The following is an 18,071-nucleotide window of genomic DNA, read 5'->3' as shown; positions in this document are numbered from 1 at the left end:
TTACTCTGGGAAATCTAGCTACGATATTCATAAGCATTCATAAGACAGAAAGTATATCTCTAAATGGTATCAACTACTCACCCATTTGCTCCTGGGTAACAAAAAAAGTCTAATCAAGAGCAAAAACCCTCCTTTTTCACTTAGGTATTATATTACCAAGTCCACAAGTAACAAGATAATTTAAGTAAAACTACTTTATAAACTCCAAAACTATATACATTAATTAACACATATTAATTATCCATTCAGATCAGAAAATGAAGGATAAAAAGCAATGTCCTATCCTTGTCCATCCATAAGTCATCACTATATTCTCTCCTCCACATGAAAATCTGGTGAATACTGAGGAAAGAAACAAGATACTCACTCTGTCAAGAGCACCAGGATAGACTAAATTGTTGGCAAAACAAAACCAACACTGAACCCAAGATATTGAAAGTAAAAGCCAAGATTAGTATTCACCTGTCAGAATCTGTTTTTCCAAAATCAGTATGCCCCATACAGAGACCACTTTCTTTTAAGCTCTAAATTTCGTACCTAGTAAGTCAACAGGATACCCTATTAAAATATTTGTATTATACAACTATTAATAACAGCTTCTGAAAATCAAAGTGCCAATGTTTTCATATTAGCGCCAACTATTTAGGTCTGCAAAACATGTGGTCTCCTTTTTCTGATTAGAAAACCAAATGTCCAAGGGCTAATTATCTTCCAAGTATCATAAAAATAATACTTGGCTACAGCCAAAACTGAAACCAAGCAGCATTTCCAAGTCCCCTAATCTGCCTGCCATATGGACTAGCCTACCTAGAAAACACCAATTTCATATCAACAGAATGTATCAAAATCCCCTTAAAAAAAGTCATTCTATTCCAAAGACCTCCCTCCCCCAACATTCACAGGTCCTTCTCTCAAGTTTAAAAACATTCTTCCCCAACCCACAAAAATTCCAATAGTGAGTTTTCATTCCAAATGTTCATTTGTAAATCAGTGAGGAAAGCTCATTTCTTAGTCCAGATCAAAAATGCCCAGAAGCATGGGGATTACTTCTTGTTCTTGCTGTGAAAAACCTAGAAATATTAATTTAGGCATATATAAATCAAGGAATATTTATTCTGGCTCATTTAACCCCAAAACTTTATAGAAAAACCCTACTATAATTTCTATCTTTGCTTTTATAATTTTTCTACTGCTTGATTCTTTACCCTTTGCTTAGAACAAATTTCTCCTTTCAAATATCATTTTTAAAAATTACTTTTGGTTTTACTTAGATATATAGTATAGTGTCAGCTTAATTTCTTTTAGGAAAAACACCACATACACTACCATAAATGCATTTACTTACAAGTTAAAAATAGATGACCTCTGCAAACAAATTTTATCTACACAAACTACACTTAATATATAATATCATTAACTAAGTTGAAAACATTAACATTAAAAAAAATGTCCACTCCAAACATACCTTTTGATTTTCTTCTTTAAAAACTCTCTCTTCCCCTGCTAAACGAGTGTGCTTCCTCAGGGCACTTGGAGAGATGTCAATTCTCCTTAATGTAAAAAAAAGTCTGTTTGTAGTCACATTAACTTTATGGTTCAAAAAATTCCTCACAACTGTCCATTTTAATAAAGGAAATAACTAGACAGTTATTCCTCTCCCAAGTGAACTTTCACATTGTAAGGTTATTAATCTAATTCCAAATGAACAATTAAGAAATAAAAACTATATCCATTAAAAATAAAAATACAGATATTTTTACATATAAATAAATCTAACCTTTTAAAACAAACTTAATCATTAAAAACTCATGTTTTAAATAAGTTGACTGTTACCATCCTAAGTGTCAACCATCATAAAATTATACCTCCAGATCCTCAATGAACACACACATAGGGTTATTTGTTCCTAAATATCTCCCATATTTTTATATAATCAGTGGATCTTTAGTTTTATGTTGTGCCTTTCCTTGCCTTTTTTAAACTAGTGTCCGTTTCAACTTCTCAGAGCTTCTTCAGCAGTCACCACCAAAACCCTACCTACTATGACTAAGCACTAGGTATTTTATAATCAATACTAATTGTCACCACCACTCTGCAAAAGAGGCACTGTTGTCCTTATTTGGTAGATGGAAAAAAAACAAATGTTCAGAGATTAACTAACCTGTTCATCACAATGCAGTTATAAACCATGCTGTGAACATAACTGCCTGACTTTTAATATTCATGCTCTTATGAAAAACAGTTCTACCTGTTACCAAGCATTTTTTTACAAACTTACTGGTAGTAAATTAAATAAAGGGCTACTCTAGATATCCAACTTCCTCCCCCCAAAAATGTGGTATCTACTGAATTCCTTACTGGGGAGTGCTTAATACTAAATACTTAGTATTTTAAGTTCTAAGAACCTGTTTAAACCAAGGGAACTGAAAATTAAATAGAAACAGTAAATTACAAACTTTTCAAGGCTGGAAATACACTTATTCAAGGTATGAATCAGAAATAAAAATAAAGTTCATTTTATATCATGATGACAGCACAGTTCCATTACAATACTGTTTAAACACTGTCTTTCTATCAAAACATTTTTATATGCCCCTTCATCAGTGCACATACCTGTGTATCTCAGGGCTCTTTTGCCTGGTACTATGTTCTTCGGTGGCTTTCTGATACGAGGTGAACCTCTCGTTTAGGGTCACTGCAGCTGATTTGAAGTATTGCTCTGTTGATTTAGGAGAAATACTGCCCAATTAGTTATCTTTACTTCAAAAGAGATTTTCATTTGTGACAGAAGGGCATTTGGCAGGTGAAAAGAAAATAAAAATACTCAAGAAACCTACCAGAAGAGAATCAAGTGTTACAAAGAGCTCCTACTCTGTCCCTTTTAACTTTTTGTACCTCAACTGGTCACCGATACAACGCCCCTCAGAGGGCACTGTCACAGTACTACATATAATCCAAGAACAATAAACAGATTAAACTGAGAATCTCTAACTCAATTTGAGTAATGCACTACTACCTCAAACAGAACAGAAAGGAACAGTAAGTGAATGTCCTTACACCTTGCCAATACGAACCAATGAAATTACTTCAAGTAATCATTTGCAGAAAACAAAAATACTGAAATAACTACACAGTTGATTTTAGTATGCTAATAAAATTATTGCATCAAGAACTATGTTGACAACAAAAAAACGGATTTAAGAAAAAACTGATTAGTACCATTTCAATTCAAAAAATATTCTTCAAATCAATTAACACTTATTACTCCAAAAATCTGGCATCTTGGCACCCCTGACAGCGTATCTGCTATTGTTCCCTTGTCCTTTTAAATTTTAAAATTAGTAATATCAATACTAGCTTTTAAACCATTCAAGATACGCTCTAAATGTAAAATAGAAAGACGTATAAAGTCATGAAATGTCACATTACGAAGCAAGCTATCTGCTTAACAGGTCAACATACATCTGTGTCAACTTACCGCCCAATATCCAGCACATGTCTCATAACCAATCATTAAAACTTGAAACGGCCACTACAAGGGTAGTGCCTCAATCATAATTCCATGAAACCCAGGAATTTGAGCTAGCAACTCAGTTTTTATGCCATTTTTGCCAGGAAGACAGAAGATTCAACTTTGCCTGTATCTTTCAACGCTATTTTACTTTGAAACATGGATTTTGCCATTTCAAAACATATTCCAGGACCTAGTTACAATGAAAAAGAAAACATCACTGGGCATTTTCAGCTCTGAATTAAGAAAGAGCTGTTCAGATCGGTTGCACAATACCAATATGAAACATAACTACAGTTCTTTAAAAAAAAAAAAACAAAAAACAAAAAAACAAAAAGAAAATGAAAAAGAAAAAATTTTATCAAAACCTGATCTCAAAATTCAGCAATAAATTGTAAAATGTGGAGACAGGTCAAAAAAAGGTAAAAAAAAAAGAAAAAATGTAAATGTTTCATATTTTATGTACCACAATAATATGGTCATAAAGTGGCTCACAAACCTAGTTATAGCCAAATAACAAAACTCTTGTTACCATGTTTAAATAACAGTCAAAAAGAAATTCATTTACTATTCACCGTTTTGAAACATCAACTGTGTAAAGAATTTGCTAGCAACAAGTTTCAGCTATTACAATGAGTCGTTCTCATATGAAAAGACAAACTTTTTTAAAAAAATGGCTTTAGACCAACAACCATGTAGCTTCCTGGGTAAGAACCTATTTCATAGTAAGTTGCCTTTTAAACACAGAAAGAAAATAACAAAAACAAAACAACCTAATTGCCCAAAAAGTCATACCCTAAACCTTTGAAAATTATTAGTACCTTTGAGTTAATTACATACTGGTGAAAACTGAGCATCATTATTTTAACTGAAATGTAAACACCCTTAGCATCCTCAGAACTTAAAGAAATATAACTATCATCCTAATTAGCAACTATTCGTAAAATCACTACTCTTCTAACGCATTTTTAAATTTCTTAAACATTTTTCCCTTAAAAAATTCCAATAAATTCTTTTCCAGTTTACCGTTTAAAAAAGCTAAGTATTACAACAAATTAAGTAACAAAAATATAGGTGGAAAATCAATACTGCTTTTCTGCTTGTTTCAGGTTTCTTTAAAAATTGAAAAGAAATTCTTAATAATATGCAGTAACAATATGGCCTCATCTTTATTATAAAATCTATGCAAGTGCACATTATAAATCCTATGCATGCAATGAAAAATCATCTGTAAGCATTCTGCCCTTCAAGTACAATGATACATTTCAAAGACTTCCCCTTAAATATTTATCAGTTTTATCATGATACAGATTTTTAGAGTGTGTTTCAACTCTATCTGCTATCTCGGTCACTTTGTATTAAACATTTCCAAGGGTCCTGATGCTAAAAAGACTGATCACTCTTTCATGAAACTATTTTTCCCAATTTCTAATGCTATCTACATAAAACTGCTAGCCCTAGAGTACATTAATTAAAGCCTAACTCTTCATTTTAATTTGCAAGAAATATTTAATTCACAATAGTAAACATACCTTTAACATGATGAACCAAGGACACAATGTGTTGAATAAAAGACTCTGAAGTGCTTTTGCTGGCCTGTGGCAACTTAATGTGGTCAAAGATGGATCGGAATTCTTGTTCTTTCTTGACAGAATGGACAAGTGTACTAGCAAGTAGCCTGTCTTTAGTCAAGGAAGCAGGTCTGGAGCAAATTGGTAACACACACACACACATAACAAACAAAATATACCATTGGTTTGAATACGAAATGGGAGTATGTTCACAAAATAAGATAGTTAGAATATTAACTAAATCATCACAGATTATTTTCTGGGTATCAATGTGGAATTACCTGTTAGAATCATCAAGAGGAACAGGTGCCATTTTGAGTTTGACTTCAGGACGATGAGAATCACTGGCTATCATTTTGATCCTAAGTGGGCTCTCCTCTCTGAAAGTAGACTTTTCTCGTGCATCCAGATTCTTGTGTAGAGGGGGACTGTAATCAAAGAGGTCTTTGAGCTTTTCAGACTTTACCTGCTCAGGTGACTGAGTTTCTTTCTTTACTGTTATTCTCTCAGAACTTTTGTCGTCTTCCTTGTGCTTATCTTTTGCAGTGCTAGGCCTTTCCACTACGTAGCCAGTCTCTTTAAGTTTATAATTTTTTTCTTCTCTAAATCCATCACTTTCTCTGTTGCCTTTCAGTGAAACTTTGGACTTGTACTTGGGTCCTTCCTCCTCAGTATTCCGGTGAGATGTAGTAGCAAAATTTTTACCCTGATCTGCAAGAACTGACTTCCTGAACTGTCTATAATCCTCTGTCTCCTCTGTATCATCCCCTTCTGAATCATTAAACTTTTGTTTTCCAGACTCTTTATCACTAAAGTAATCCAGCGCTTCCTGATCTTCCCATTCTCCCTCTGCCCTCCCTTTCTCTGATCCTTTCTCCTTTGGAGCCTCTTTATCCCTGGTATTACCCCTATCAAGCAGGAATACTCTAGACTCTTCATCTGTGAACCTGTGAATAAGCAGAGAAGAGGATGGTAACTCTGGATTGCATTCACTGTGGATCACTTGCAAACTTATATGTGTTTCCCAATACCACAGGACCACTAATAAAGAAAAAAAAAACCTTACTGAAAAAGTGCTTTCTTCAGATTCCACTTCTAAAAAACATTAAAAGCATCCATACAGCACTTATGTACTGAGTTTTTAAATAAATTTACATATTAGACCTGAAGTTTAGAGAGTAAAGCCTTTCCCAAAAACCTGTTCTAGTCATACACAATTCTACACTAACAAATCCAATTATCCAGAATTTCCATAACATGCAACACTGTTTAATTTTTGAGACTAAAAACCATTAATAAAGAGTATACTCATCTATCAGAATTCTATTAATTATACTCAAAATTTCAGACTGTAACACAATCTACTGAAAGAAGGGAGTTCACAGAAGTGAACTTAGTATTATTTGAATACTCTCACTGGGGGCACCTGGGTGGCTCAGTGGGTTAAAGCCTCTGCCTTTAGCTCAGGTCATGATCTCAGGGTCCTGGGATCGAGCCCCACATCGGGCTCTCTGCTCGGCGGGGAGCCTGCTTCCTCCTCTCTCTCTCTGCCTGCCTCTCTGCCTACTTGTGATCTCTGTCTGTCAAATAAATAAATAAAATCTTTAAATACTCTAACTGAATCACAAAATATTTCATATACTTTGCTGCAGAAAATGATTCCTGGCAATACTAAGTAGAAACTGTATCAGTGCAACAAGCAATTTAATTGTAGTTTGTACAGCCCTATTCCATAAAAAAGCATGCCTGTTCTATTTTCTTAGAGTCAATCAAACTACATTAGCAACCAATTTTGTTTTTTAGCAACTCTTTAGCAATGCTTGAAATCAGAATTTAAACAAAGTATGCTTCAAACGTTACTAGAAAAATACCACTATCTTTTCTATAATCAGATAGTTTTATTAAGTGGCAGCTGCATGTATTAATACCACACATATAAGAATATGTACTATAACTACATTATTTATATGTTACCTTATAATGAAGAAAACAAAATAAGCTTTCAATGCTCTAACACAAAATTCATCTCTGTAAGATCTTACATGTTAACCCAGTTGTGCTTTATGCTACTCAATTTCTTATTTACATTTTTAATTCTGGACTGACTAAAAATGAGTAAAATTAAAAAGAGAAATATAAATTAGTTTCTATTAAGACACTTAATTTCCAAAGTTAACCAGATTAAGCATAAACAACTTGGAATTAGAAAGAATTTTGAGTGAAAACAGCTAACTATACATCATGGTGCAATTTTAAGACTTGTAAATCCAAACAGAATTTAAAGTACAAACATATTAATATTATAATCTAAATACATTAATGCTTACCTTTTTAAGAATTTTCCTGTCTTTGCAGTTTCCTGATCTCCACCATCAGGATAAAATGAAGAACGTCCCCTAGTCTCATCTCTTGGAGCATTCTGTGGTGTGATTGTCTTTGCAGGGCTTCTTCGTGAAGGGATATGATGAATTGGACTATTCTGAGAAGGACTGTATCGACTAGATCCATTTCCAACAGAACCAGACCCAGACCTTTCAGGACTATGCTGAATGGAATGTGAATGCTGAGAGGGGGTGTTTTTTGCAGAGTGGACTGTACTAAGCATGGGGGCATCAGAGCAAGATGAACTCTGACTAGGTGGTGTAGCAATCGGTGAAGGACTATGAGGTGATCTGGGACTATTATCATAAGCTGAAAGGCCAGGCCAAATATCACCCGATGTGGCTGATGATTTGTTAAACTCATCAATAGATTCAGATGGGTCATGTTCAAATGTATCTTTCGGCTCCTCTTGCGATTTACTTTTCAAAGGACTCTCTTCTTGGGGCTCCCCTTCAGCTTTTTTGGTTTGTTTTTCCTGAGACCCTCGTCTTTTAGAGACAGGAGATTTGCTATATGGGGATGAAGAACGAGAAGAGGATGATCTTGGAGACCTAGAAGATCTATACGACCGGCGAGATCTGCTTCGGGATCTTTGAGAAGAAACGGATCTTCTTTTTGGACTCCTGGAACGTGAACGACCTCGTCTAGGACTCCTAGAGTGTCTTCTATTCCAGACAGGTCTATAACCACCTCGATGATATCTCCCTCCTCCTCCTTGATAATACCCTCTGCCCCTTCCTCTGTACCCATAAGGTCGTCTCATTCCTCTATTATTTCTGTAATCTCGGCGATAATCTCTAGAATAAATACGATCTCTACTACGAGATCTTGAATATGTCCTGGAACGAGACCTAGAACTAAAAATGAAATAAATATCAATGCAAGAATAATAAACGATTCCACTCTACCATTCTAAATACTTATGGTTTAGCATACAAAAATGTACATTTGAAAGACAAAACCTTTCATTTATACAAAAGTCAAGTTTATTGTTTTTAATGAAAAAAGCCTCACTTCTAAGATATACATTGAGAGAATAAAGGCCTGAGGAACAAAGGCAAAGAAACAGGAAAATATCCAACAACAGGACGTAATAACAAATTATAGTAAAGTTATACAAGCACTTAAATAGAGTAAAAGAATATTTACAGACATAGAAGAATATTCATCAGTCAAAAACTACTGCCTAAATGCATACACAATACTGAGACATTAGAATCGAAAATAATGAGAAACTATGAAATAATATAGAAAGATGGCTTACTGTCAAATAATTTTCGTGTTACCCAATTTATCTCTTAACATTTTAAATTCAAAGAAATTAACCATACATGCAGTGTAAGAATCTGAGATCTGAAGTAGCACTAACTTAAATCAAACCTAAGCCATGCCACATTGTATCTTGAACAATTCTCAATCTCTCCAACTCTAAAATGAAGGTAAGAATAGGTCCACTTCAGAGTTAAGAGGTAAAATATATTAGTGAGTTTAGCATTGTGTCTGAACACAGTAAGCACTCCATGAATATTAGCTGATCATCATTATTAAAGAATTAAAAACACAGTAATTCACCTGTATCTCTTCTTTCTAGAATGTGATCTTGATCTTGATCGAGAACTAGACTGTGATCTAGACTTTGATCTTGAAGAATGTGATCTAGAATTGGAGCGACCCATTTCTTTTCTCCTAGTCAATGAGAGAGCAAAAAAGTCAAAAATCACAATCAAAGAAGTTTCACATTCTTATTTATTTTGAAAGAACTAAATTTTACAAGATGTAAGTCTCTTAAAGGATATTACTCATCAGCATTTTCAAATGAATAATAAGACAATTATCCCTATCTATCTTCACCTGCATGACAGGTACTGTATATTGTAGACAGATTTCTATGGACTGCACCACCTATGTGCCTCAATTCAAAAAGTCAGCAATTACAGAAGCCAGAAAGAGCAATACAAGACTATAGCAGCATGTTAGATGTTATTCCCTGCCCAAATCAAATGCCTACCTGTCTTATAACAAAGATAAACATATCAGAGTAGTAAGATCAGATAAGGAAACTGAAACAAAGAAAATACAAGTGATAGAATACTAAAAAAAAAAAAAAAGAAAGAAAAGAAAAGACAAAACCTAGCAGACTATCATCCTAAATGCTTTATGGCCTTAAAATGGGACTAAACTAACCACTCCGTGTATATAACACTACATGATTACACATGAAAATGGACTTATGTGACAACGCTAATTCACCCTGTAGCTTTCTGGTAAGTAGATAAAAAAGGATAAAAGATACATTGGAAAGACTGCTAGAAGATACTGGAAGTACAAGAAAAAAGAAAAGTTGGGCACCAGTACTCAAACTTTTCTAAACACTACTTAATATCTAGTGCAGTAATTAAACGTCATTGGGTACAGAAATAACAGGACTAAATAATTTAGAAGATCTACTCTTCTCAAAACTACACACACACACACACACACCCCACACACATCCCACACACACACGCCTCCCAAGTTTATTTCTGCTGAAAGTACTTCCAAATTTCCACTTATTACCAAAATAACTGTTTCCATAAAAATGGACTCACTAAACTTCTAATAGCCTAGAACTGCCATATGACCAATTTCTCCTACCTAAGATCTGTCAGTATTATAAAAATAGTATTTTAAAGTACTAAGATTGAGTTGAATTACAGAAGAAGCAACATAATGTCTGCACATACTTCATTGAAAACCATAAATGACAAATTCAAGGTTTCAGATATTTCAAAATAAAACGTAACTATCCTAAAGACAAATATTAGCCCTACCTTCTCTAAATAAGAAACATATAAAGACAGTATCTTCCTTGGAATTGTAGTGAAGACTAAATGAGCTAATAATACATGTAAAATCAACTTTAATTACCTTAATACACTAATGCAAGGGTGTTAAAAAGTTAATTTATGGAATTCCTCTTATATGCATAAGGAAAAAAGAGTTATTAGCCTGAGTCTAAGTTGACGTGTTTATAAAAGCAGAAGGAGACACACAACAGAGAAGCAAAAGAGATGAAGAGAATCTTCTTCCTCAAGCTTTTAAAATCTGGTTTACTTCATGTAAGCCACCAAAAGGAAACGAAACAAAAAAACAAAAACCCCCAAAACAAACTCAAACAAAAAAAGCTTCCGACTAAATCACTTTTAATCACTCAGATTCATGAATTAAAATAGTTGCATTTTCTCAAATAAATCTAAACTAGAAAACTAGAAAAACAAATGCTATTTACCTTGAGTTTTATGCAGGATTAAACAATCAAATGAAGTCTCTGAGATACTGTAAAGTTCTTCCTGGAGAAAATGGTCTGAGAAATTAAACTCTAAATTCAAATTCCTAGCAAAGAAAAAAAAATACGAATTGATTTATGGTAAATTAAACACCCACAGTTCACAACAATGAATTATACTGGCACTGAAATCAACTTTTTTTTTTTTTAAAGATTTCATTTATTTATTTGACAGAGAGAGATCACAAGTAGGCAGAGAGGCAGACAGAGAGTGAGAGAGAGGGAAGCAGGCTCCCTGCTGAGCAGAGAGCCCGATGCAGGACTCGATCCCAGGACCCCGAGATCATGACCCGAGCCGAAGGCAGCGGCTTAACCCACTGAGCCACCAAGGTGCCCCTGAAATCAACTCTTAATAAAAGGACTAATGATTTCAGGGAAAGAGAAACTCATTTAGGAAATAAACTTTTAACCATAAAAGCTTAAGAAATAGTTTTTGTTTTAATCAGAATGCAGATGTACACCATGAAACTGACAGCATTTTACTTTTTAATTTAAATACCTGAATTCTCATTTTAGTCTAACGTGGGCTTTAGAAAACAGAAATTGTGCTGCTATCCTACCAGAAAATTTCAAAGTGGGGTGCCTGGATCTACTGAGGCGCTCAGTCGTTAAGCATCTGTCTGCCTTGGGTTCAGGTCATGATCCCAGGGTCCTGGGACGGAGACCCACATCAGGCTCCCCACTCAGTGGGGAACCTGCTTCTCTCTCCCTCTCCCCCTGCTTGTGTTCCCCCTCTCTGTCAAATAAATAAAATCTTTTAAAAAAGAAGAAAAAATTTCAAAGTGGCTAATATAATGCCAAATTCGGTATTCTTGGAATATTTAAATGTGTGATCTATCAGTAGTTAGTATTCATAATGCTATACCTATAACTTACCTAAGTATGAGTTTATTTTTAATGCTCTGCTACTTTTCTTTATTCTCTCTGTGTTACTTTCTTTCTACAGTTTAGTTTCATCTGAAACTGGTTTTTAAAAGTCTTATTAACAGGTATCACAATAACTCTAAGTTCAGTGCCTGAAAGCATTCTGATACATGTTCAGACATTCCAATAAAAAAACAGGCCATAAATGAAACGAATATCTAATGAAAGCCAATATTCTTCCCAATTTACCATTATTATGCAAATAAATTAAAATTTGCCCAAATTTTAACCAGTTATCAACACCCAACAGGTTAGCCTTATAAGTAACATTCAGTGACTGATCACCAATTACATGCAAAGGATAGTCAAAAACCACTGGGGGAGCAGAAACTAATGAAAAGAAGATTAATACATGCCTAACCTTGAGGAATTCATAGACCATTATAAATGGAAAAAAAATAACACAGAAATGTGAAAATCTGTGACTCTTAACGAAGATCCAATAAAAATTGCAATAAAATTGGAAATACAAAGGAAAAGAAATGGTAAGATTAAACTGGTGAATCAAGAACGTTGTCCCTATATACCCATGATCCTACAGTTGGGGAGATTAAGAGATGTGAGGTTCAAACTAGGAAGAATAGGAACTACTAATTAAGGGAAACATACTAAAATAAAAAATAAAAACAAAAGACCATACATACAGAAACAAAAGAATTCCTAAAGTGCATGCATGTTTAGTTTTTAAAAAGTATCAAATCCCCCCAAGGGAGCAGAAAAAAATTAATCTTCTATACTGATGCACTGTTCTAAAACGACTCTGGACCTAGAAGTTCAACACTACCAATCCACTGCTGGAAAGGATACAAGGCTCATTTTATCCAACACTTCCCCTAACCAATTCTTAAAAGCTAATTTTAATTTCCACATATCCAAAGAAAAACCAACTGCCAAGTCCCTCTTTACTTCAAATCATGACTTCTGAAATTCCAAAAAAATAGACACTAGAAATATAACAGAGAGGAGGCGCTGTAGGTTATACTAGTAGATACACTTTCTTGTTCACAATCTATAAATATGGTTAAGTATCTATAAAAAAAACTCCTAAGAACATATGTGAAGTATGATGCATAACATATTTAACAATATTTAATAATATATATTTAATGCAAAATATATTTAACATTTAATAACATTAATGATAAATAGTCAGTACAAAGACCATAATCAACTCTAATATTTTTTAAATAAGTCTATGTAAAAAGCACTATGCTAGGTTTTATGGGAAACGGGACTATGAAAGAGGTGCTTGCTCTCCAAAGCCAACTAAACAGGAATAAAAATCAACAAATCCTAGCCAAAAACATCTGAATACCAACCAAGTGCTAAGAACTACTAGGCGACTTTAAATAAAATCATCTCATTTAATCCTCAATCTCATAAACTACATGTTAACCCATCTCTCAAATGAAGAAAACTCTAAGGTTTCAGAATTCTTCTAAATTTACAAAATGCCTATAACATGCCAGGCACTACTATCCTAGCACTGGAAATACTGTACTTCAAGTGAGACATTAAGTTGCCTACTCTCTTGGAGCTTATGTTAAAGGGAGGAAAAGAGAGAAGGGAAATACCCTAACAAGATGATATGTTAAGAGGTGGAGAGAAGACTACAAAGGCGGGTCTCTGGGCCTTAAGAAGTTAACATTAAACATTAAAGCTAAAGACAAGGTACACTGCAAAGTTACACAGAAAGAAGAGCATTCTAGACCGAAGACACAAACTTGGCAAATTCAGGACAGAAAGACCAGTAATAAAGTTGAGGCACTCTGATCATGGAGAGGATAGGAGTTAAGGTGAACAGGCAGGAATGGACCAGATCAAATTGCATCTAGAAAGCAGGCCAGAATAGAAAAAAAGAGTAGATTTTATTATAACGGCAATGGGAAGGCTCTGCAACAATCAGGGAAGTCACCACCAGATTTACATTTTAAAATGGGGCTGTGCATAGCATGGACAATATGGAGAGGACAACAAGGAGATAAATTAGAAGGTTGAGATTCAATATAATAGTTACCTGGAAAAGTAGTAGCAATGAAGTTGGAAAAAAGAGGCAAAGTGAGAATCAGATGTGGAAGTGCAGTCAATAGCATTCGTTCATAGGTTGTTGGTGGGGAGCAGAGAGAAGGTGGGGGAGAGGGCGGGGCACTTCGACAGTGTCCCTGAAGTCTCAGTTTTGGGCTCAAACATCTGGGAGATGTGCAAGTTTGGGACAGTAAAGAAGAGATTTCTTTGCCCTTTCAGGTTGCCCATGGTTAGAGTACAAATAGTTAATCCAGAATTTGACCCAGATCTCTTGATTCCAGTTCCTGCACTCTCTCCAGTGCCCTGACAGGTGCTTGATGTGGCCATAACCTATATATAGAATTCAAAATGCCAAATCAATCTTCCCTTTATTACAACCAAGACTGCTTACTAAGAGACTGTTAAAAAAAAAAAAAAAAAAGATGTAAAAAGGGAGGGAATAAATTGCTTTATATGTTTTTATCCAATTGATTCACCAACCAGTGAGAAACATTAAGAGAATAAATCAGGCCATATTTATTATTTCTTGTGAAGAAAGTCTTTTATGCAAGAATACATTATGATTAGCTAGAACACAAGCGATGAAAAGAACAGAGTTCAACAAAATACTCAAGCTCAAGCCCCCCAAAATGGTTTCTTTAGATTACCCTATCAAGCATATTTGAGCCAAGTTTTCATTTTAGCAGATTCAGGGAGTTTCTTCCAGATTTCTGTAAACAATCACTGCTATTCACATCTTTAATAATCCTAAAAATAATATCCTAATACTATTATTACAACAGACTAGGTTCAAAAATCCTGACTTGACCATTAACTAGGTGCTCACCACTGGAAAAGTTACTACCTTAATCTCTTTCAGCTTCAATTTCCACAGGAATAAAATAAGGCTATCAGTAATGGTACTTACAGGTTTAAGGTTACATGAACTAATGAATGTAAACAGCATTTTGCACACGGTACATTCAAACATCAGCTATCATTATTGGTAACTGGTTTGTGACCGTTTTTCCTGCAGGTCATCTAATCTTGTCTTTTAAGAATAAGTACTTCGGCTCAGGTCATGATCTCAGGGTCCTGGGATCGAGTCCCACATCGGGCTCTCTGCTCGACAGGGAGCCTGCTTCCTCCTCTCTCTCTCTCTGCCTGCCTCTCTGCCTAGTTGTGATCTCCCTCTGTCAAATAAATAAATAAGATCTTTAAAAAAAAAAAAAAAAAGAATAAGTATTTCCAATAGAAAATTAATCAGCATTATAAATGCATAATAAAATGACTGGAATTTTGCTTTTTAATACTCCAAAAAGAAACACCTGGGTGACTCAATCAGTTGAGCATCTTTCACTCAGGTCATTATCCCAAGGTCCTGGGAATTGAGCCTTCAGCAGGGAGTCTGCTTCTCCCTCTCCCTCTACCCCTCAGGCTCGCTCTTTCATTCACCCTCTCAAATACATAAAATCTTTAAAATAAAAATACAATACTCCCCAAAAAAGTAAATAATTTTACTGGTAAAATTGGTAAATGCTGACAATTACTAAACCTGTATGATGAGAGCACAGGAGCTCACTATTGTTTCTACTTTTGTCCTTGAAAATTTCCATAATTAAAAACTTTTGAAAAATGACAGGTTTAGTCACAAGTTTTTAGTTCTTTATCCAGCTTTAAAACAAAACAAAACAAAACCAGCAAGGGACTGAGAAAAATACCTGCATTCTAGACCAGACTGAGCCACTCCTTGGCTCATGTGGCCTTAAAATGCTCTACTTTTTTGGTGTCTACCTAAGTGTAGAAATACTGGATCAAGTTTGAGAACCCCACAAAATAATACACAAATGTAGATGAGAATTATTACTACCTTAACGTTTCTAGATTATTTTCCTTCTGTCCTGGAGTCAAATAAAACATTAATGTTTAAGATTCTGAGATAACACTAAATGACCACTGTCTAAGAATCTGGATGTGAAGAAGGAACAAATTCATAACCTAAAAGTGTAACGTAAACATTTATACTTACTATCCAGAGATATAGTGGGCTTCCTGATTCCCTTATCTACATTTTGTTCATTAATAAATCAGTGTAAATTACACAGAATTCAGCTAGTGTTCAACTAAGGATTTTGAATGTAGTTTCTGGAAACTCCCAATCCAAAGTTCTATACAGAACTGAAAAGACTTTCTCTATTTCTACAAGTCTTCTCATCACACAGTTAAATCTAATAGAGGTAGATGAATTCAATAAACTCATGTAGACCTAAGTCTTTCAAGTGGTTTTTAGAGATCTGTCTCTTGAGTCCTAAAATATTATTGTTCTTACAAAAAAAGAAAAATCTCCTAGGCTACCAATTATCTGAATGAAGGGGGATTCCAGTGTTTATTACCACAACGTTAGTTAAAACATGGTATCCTTAAAACAAAATGGCTATGAGCCATCAGTACATAAACTTTGGGTTGTTCACCATGAGTTATTTTAGACACATAATACTTCTTATCGAATTATTTACCCTAAATTGGCTAGGATCACATAAAAATGCTGATAAACTTGTAGCGGTTTTTCTTATGTAATGAATCTCTACTGTCGAAACAGTAGCCCAACCATTCCAACTAGAGTCTAACTGGAACGAGAATTTACACAAGGATTAAGGAATTCTGGTTTCCTTTTTAATATCCACAATAAATTAAAAGGCACTGCTCCAATAACATGTGTCTTAAGTAACTAATCTCTTTACGTCAATTTTGGACACATCTACTTTCAACTTTAGCCTTTTTTCAGCCTAAAACGTTAAAAAAAAAAAAAACTGACATAGGAAAGTGGTTGCTACTACTACTGCTTGATTCTGATAAAATAAATCTTAACGTGAAGAAAGCCAACTTACGGACTTAAAGTGAGGGCCAAGTCCCTAATCTTAACTCGCCACTCCCCTCCAATTACCTCCACAGTCTTATCATGGTTTCAATATCTGACTCGATATAAAGACCTGAATCACTTGCCAAAAGGATGTGGTCTCGCGGGTACTACTCAAAGACTGCCTTTTGGGCCCGGGGTAAGGGGGCGGGGGAGAAACAACAAGGCTACTCTCCGATCCATCAGCTAAGGCCTGCTCAGGCTAGGAAATGGTAACTAGGCACAACTCTTTGAGTCGAGCGCACACGTTCGCTTCAAAACAAAGTGGGTTGCCTGGGGGATCCGAGGTTAACCTCGGAGAAAACCATCCCGCGACGCCGGAGGCGGATGCCCGCGTCAGAGACGAGGGACAACAGAACACGTTCTTAGTAACAAAAAAAACCAAAAATCAAAAAACAAAAAACAAACAAACAAACAAACAAAAACCGGTGCCTAAACCGACGAGTAGCGTGAAGCCGGAAAAAAGGAATTTAAAGACCACGCGAAAACGGGTCAACCTACCCAACGCACTTTGCTTCAGGTCATAGTTGTTTTGTGAAAGCCCCAGAGCCTGGAAGAAAGGTGGCGCTCCCAGCCAATGAGAAGCGAACACAAGCTGCACCTCAGCGGCCTCAGCAGCCGTAGGCGGAGAAAGGAGGAAGTGCGCGTGCGCCGGGCGAGCTTTCAGTCGGGCGCGCGCAAGAGTCCGGGCCGAGGAAATGGGGGAAGGGTGGAAAGGGGAGGTATGCGCACGCGCACGGAAAGGCCGCGCGGTCTCTGGGTTTCGAGCCAGGTTCGTAACCGCGCGCGCGCGCACCGTTCTCGCTGCTCACCCCACCCCCCACCTTTCCGACCTGTAGTGCCCCGAAAACCTGAGGGAATCTGATGGGAGAAACGCATAAATAACGGCGAAAGGGTCTCCTGGGTCCTCCTGTAGCCGCCAACCCGTCACTACCCACAAAAGATTCAACAATATTCACTCATCCTCAGTATTTGCTGCCCTTCGAGTGATTTGAATGCAGCATGAGGCCTACCTGAAACGCCGAAAGCACCGTTCCCGGGACTTATCTCCGTTGTAACTACACAGCGGCCATTTCCCGACTCAAGAACGGGAGAAAACCATAGAGGTATCTTCGACGCGCTAGCCCGCCTCCGTCACTTCCGATTTGGGGCGTGGCCGCCAGTGCCGCTAAATATCTGGACTAGCCCCGCCCACCCTTCCGCCCTAAACTGGCTCCCCAGCTATTAAGATGTTGCCTGAGGCTTTCTGGGAAGTCTCGTGGCAGGTCTCGCGCGATGATCTCGTGGCTCCGCCCTCCGGCCTAGAGCTGCCGCCTCGGAGGTGGTGACAGTAGATGGTGGGCGGGGTGTTTTGTTAGGCCGTGAGGTCTCCTGGCCACACAGTGGAATTCGCGGGAGTCTCTACCTAGCTTTGAAGGTGCACCGTGGACCTTTCTG

General features: G+C 36.2%; 1 protein-coding gene across 3 annotated transcripts in view; it reads right to left on the bottom strand.

The window, feature by feature from the left end:
* Nucleotides 1-17,764, bottom strand: part of BCLAF1 (BCL2 associated transcription factor 1) — a 29,511-nt gene extending 11,747 nt beyond the window's left edge. For all 3 annotated transcript variants that reach the window (XR_006384534.1, XM_044248189.1, XM_044248198.1), the window contains exons 1-8: nucleotides 17,648-17,764; nucleotides 10,733-10,836; nucleotides 9,037-9,150; nucleotides 7,410-8,321; nucleotides 5,364-6,029; nucleotides 5,044-5,213; nucleotides 2,614-2,719; nucleotides 1,466-1,550 (exon numbers count right to left, since the gene is read on the bottom strand). Coding sequence is in view for 2 of the 3 variants with exons in the window: in XM_044248189.1 (XP_044104124.1) it covers nucleotides 1,466-1,550; nucleotides 2,614-2,719; nucleotides 5,044-5,213; nucleotides 5,364-6,029; nucleotides 7,410-8,321; nucleotides 9,037-9,140 (2,043 nt within the window). In the remaining variant the exon portion in view is untranslated. The remainder of the gene's footprint in view (nucleotides 1-1,465; nucleotides 1,551-2,613; nucleotides 2,720-5,043; nucleotides 5,214-5,363; nucleotides 6,030-7,409; nucleotides 8,322-9,036; nucleotides 9,151-10,732; nucleotides 10,837-17,647) is intronic.
* Between the last annotated feature and the right edge of the window lie 307 nt (nucleotides 17,765-18,071).

Source organism: Neovison vison, chromosome 1 (genome assembly GCF_020171115.1).
Source record: "Neovison vison isolate M4711 chromosome 1, ASM_NN_V1, whole genome shotgun sequence".
Taxonomy (NCBI): domain Eukaryota; kingdom Metazoa; phylum Chordata; class Mammalia; order Carnivora; family Mustelidae; genus Neogale; species Neogale vison.
This window is presented reverse-complemented; position numbering and strand designations above follow the sequence as displayed.